General features: G+C 35.6%; 1 protein-coding gene across 1 annotated transcript in view; it reads left to right on the forward strand.

Annotated features, from left to right (window-relative positions):
- Window positions 1-600: 600 nt before the first annotated feature.
- LOC101858495 (neuronal acetylcholine receptor subunit alpha-6) overlaps window positions 601-2,747 on the forward strand; it is a 22,813-nt gene continuing 20,666 nt past the window's right edge. Inside the window, exons 1-2 of the mRNA XM_035970053.1 lie at window positions 601-618; window positions 1,196-1,330. Coding sequence (XP_035825946.1) covers window positions 601-618; window positions 1,196-1,330 — 153 coding nt within the window. The remainder of the gene's footprint in view (window positions 619-1,195; window positions 1,331-2,747) is intronic.

The following is a 2,747-nucleotide window of genomic DNA, read 5'->3' on the forward strand; positions in this document are numbered from 1 at the left end:
TCGGAACTTACGAAACACTTCTCTGTCGTCGTACGTATCGAAGGAATTAGTACGGTCAATGATAGTACATAACAAGATGGGCCACTTCTCTCTTTGAGCCAATTAAAAAAGTGTCCTCAAAATTTGGTGGCGCCCTCTTCACAAAAGCGCACTCTTTGCGAACAGAGTTACCCTACTTGAGTTTTTTAAAAATCAAAGTGAAACTAGCATGTTTTGGGATAAAATTCGGAAGAACGCTTTTTTAAAATGGTTACGCTGACAAAAAACCTCTTCCGGAGGAAAGGGTGATGGTTTTCTTCGTTTAATTTGACTTTAGAATGAAAGGCGAGAGGTCATTAAAATAAAAAAAACCCCTAAAACTACGCACTGAACGTACCCGAACTGCTGATGAACAGCAGTCGATCTGCGCACGCAAGGAGGTGCTATTCCTATTCTTCTTCTGAAAAAACGAAAGAGAGCTTCAAAACAGACTGCAGCGCCATCTGAAGCAAAGAGCATACTTCCTGCGGACACTTTTTTGGCTGAGTGGCCCATCTTGTTATGTACTATCATTGGTACGGTCCCTGAAAATCCTTTTTCTTCGTAGAAGACGCAGCTGTCATGCTTGGAAAAACAAAAGTGCAGCAATATTTACTCACGTTTAGGCCCGCTATCGGACCCCAGAGGTGCGATAACTTAAAACGCGAAAATCCGTACAGGATAGGCTAACCAGATTAACCTGAATACAGATTTTTCCAGCCTAAACGCCCGTATAGGGGATAAACGCGGTCAGTCGACCATACGGACCGACGTGAATACAGGTGAAAAACAAAATCACTGCATGCGAGATAAGATGTCTCCACAAAACCCTTAACATAAAAAGAAGAGACAAGCAGGGAACAGAAGAAGTAAAAGCATTTACTGGCACTGAGTCCTGCCTGCATTTAATAGGAAAACCGCCCAGAATAAAAAGGTTTGGCCACATGTTACGAAGAGGTGGATCACGCAACAGATGGACTGAGGGAGTCAAGGAAGCCCTAAGAAATAATCATATCCCAGTTGAAAGACCTGCTAGAGCTGGCCTCCCATAGAAAACTGCACCTTCCCTCGACGTTTAACGGCAACAGAGGATGAAAAAGTTAAAGTAGAAGTAAAAGTATAGTGCTAAAAAGGTCGTCACAACTGTTGAATTTTTATTCCTCCCCCCCCTCCCCAGGTTCGTCCTATTGTTAACCAATCCCAGCCGATTGTCGTCTTGGTCTCCTTCGAGTTGGTCTCCATCGTGGAGGTGGATGACGTGAGCCAAAAGTTCCTGTGTAACGGATTTCTTTCTTTCATCTGGCATGACTCCGTGAGTTAATCAGGTTGCCACAATTCACATCATCCTCATCATCGTCATCGTCATCATCATCATCATCATCATCATCATCATCATCATCATCATCATCATCATCATCATCATCATCATCATCATCATCATCATCATCATCATTTATCATCATCACATCATCATCATCATCATCATCATCATCATCATCATCATTATTATTATTATTATTATTATTATTATTATTATTATTATTATTATTATTATTATTATTATTATTATTATTATTGTTATCATTATTATTATATTGTTATTACTATTATTATGATTATTATTATTATTATTATTATTATTATTATTATTATTATTATTATTACTATTGTTATTATTATTATTATTGTTATCAATATTTAAAAAAAATCCTACCTCGTCTCACCTCGCCTCAAGGCATGCTCAAATCTGTATCTGAGTGCTCCGTCACTCAGTTTGTATGATGCTAGACTACAGATTGAATGGCCCTAATTCGAATCCCAGACTGGGCGTTTTGGAAATTATGCCGCTTTGTGGAATTTTAAGGGCTTTCAGCGCATTTCGCTGGGTCATGTTAGAGACAGACGTAATATTAGGAGGACCTGCCACGTATATACCACGACAGTGTTGATGGGAGAGCTGATTCTTCACGAACGTAGCGGACTCATATGTCCGACCAGCATCAGACCAAAGGAAATATTGCAACACATTTAGAACCATTCTACACATACCAGCCAACCCCTCCCCCGTAAAACAAAACAGCAAAAAACAAAAAACCAACAAATTACATATTATATCATGGCATTTCTGTTTAAATCTGCTTTTCTAAGTTTCAGATTAAGGCATTATTATATTATTATTATTATTATTATTATTATTATTATTATTATTATTATTATCATTATTAGTATTATTATTATTAATATTATTATTATTATTATTGTCATCATCATCATTATAATAATAATAATTATTATTGTTATTACTATTATTATTATTATTATTATTATTATTATTATTGTTGTTGTTGTTATTGTTATTGTTATTATTATTAATATTATTATTATTATTAAATATTATTATTATTATTACTCTTCTTCTTCTTCTTCTTCTTCTTCTTCTTCTTCTTCTTCTTCTTCTTCTTCTTCTTCTTCTTCTTCTTCTTCTTCTTCTTCTTCTTCTTCTTCTTCTTCTTCTTCTTCTTCTTCTTCTTCTTCTTCTTCTTCTTCTTCTTCTTCTTCTTCTTCTTCTTCTTCTTCTTCTTCTTCTTCTTCTTCTTCTTCTTCTTCTTCTTCTTCTTCTTCTTCTTCTTCTTCTTCTTCTTCTTCTTCTTCTTCTTCTTCTTCTTCTTCTTCTTCTTCTTCTTCTTCTTCGTTCTTCTTCTTCTTCTTCTTCTTCTTCTTCTCTCTTC

The sequence above is a fragment of the Aplysia californica genome, unplaced genomic scaffold, assembly GCF_000002075.1.
Source record: "Aplysia californica isolate F4 #8 unplaced genomic scaffold, AplCal3.0 scaffold00214, whole genome shotgun sequence".
NCBI lineage: Eukaryota > Metazoa > Mollusca > Gastropoda > Aplysiida > Aplysiidae > Aplysia > Aplysia californica.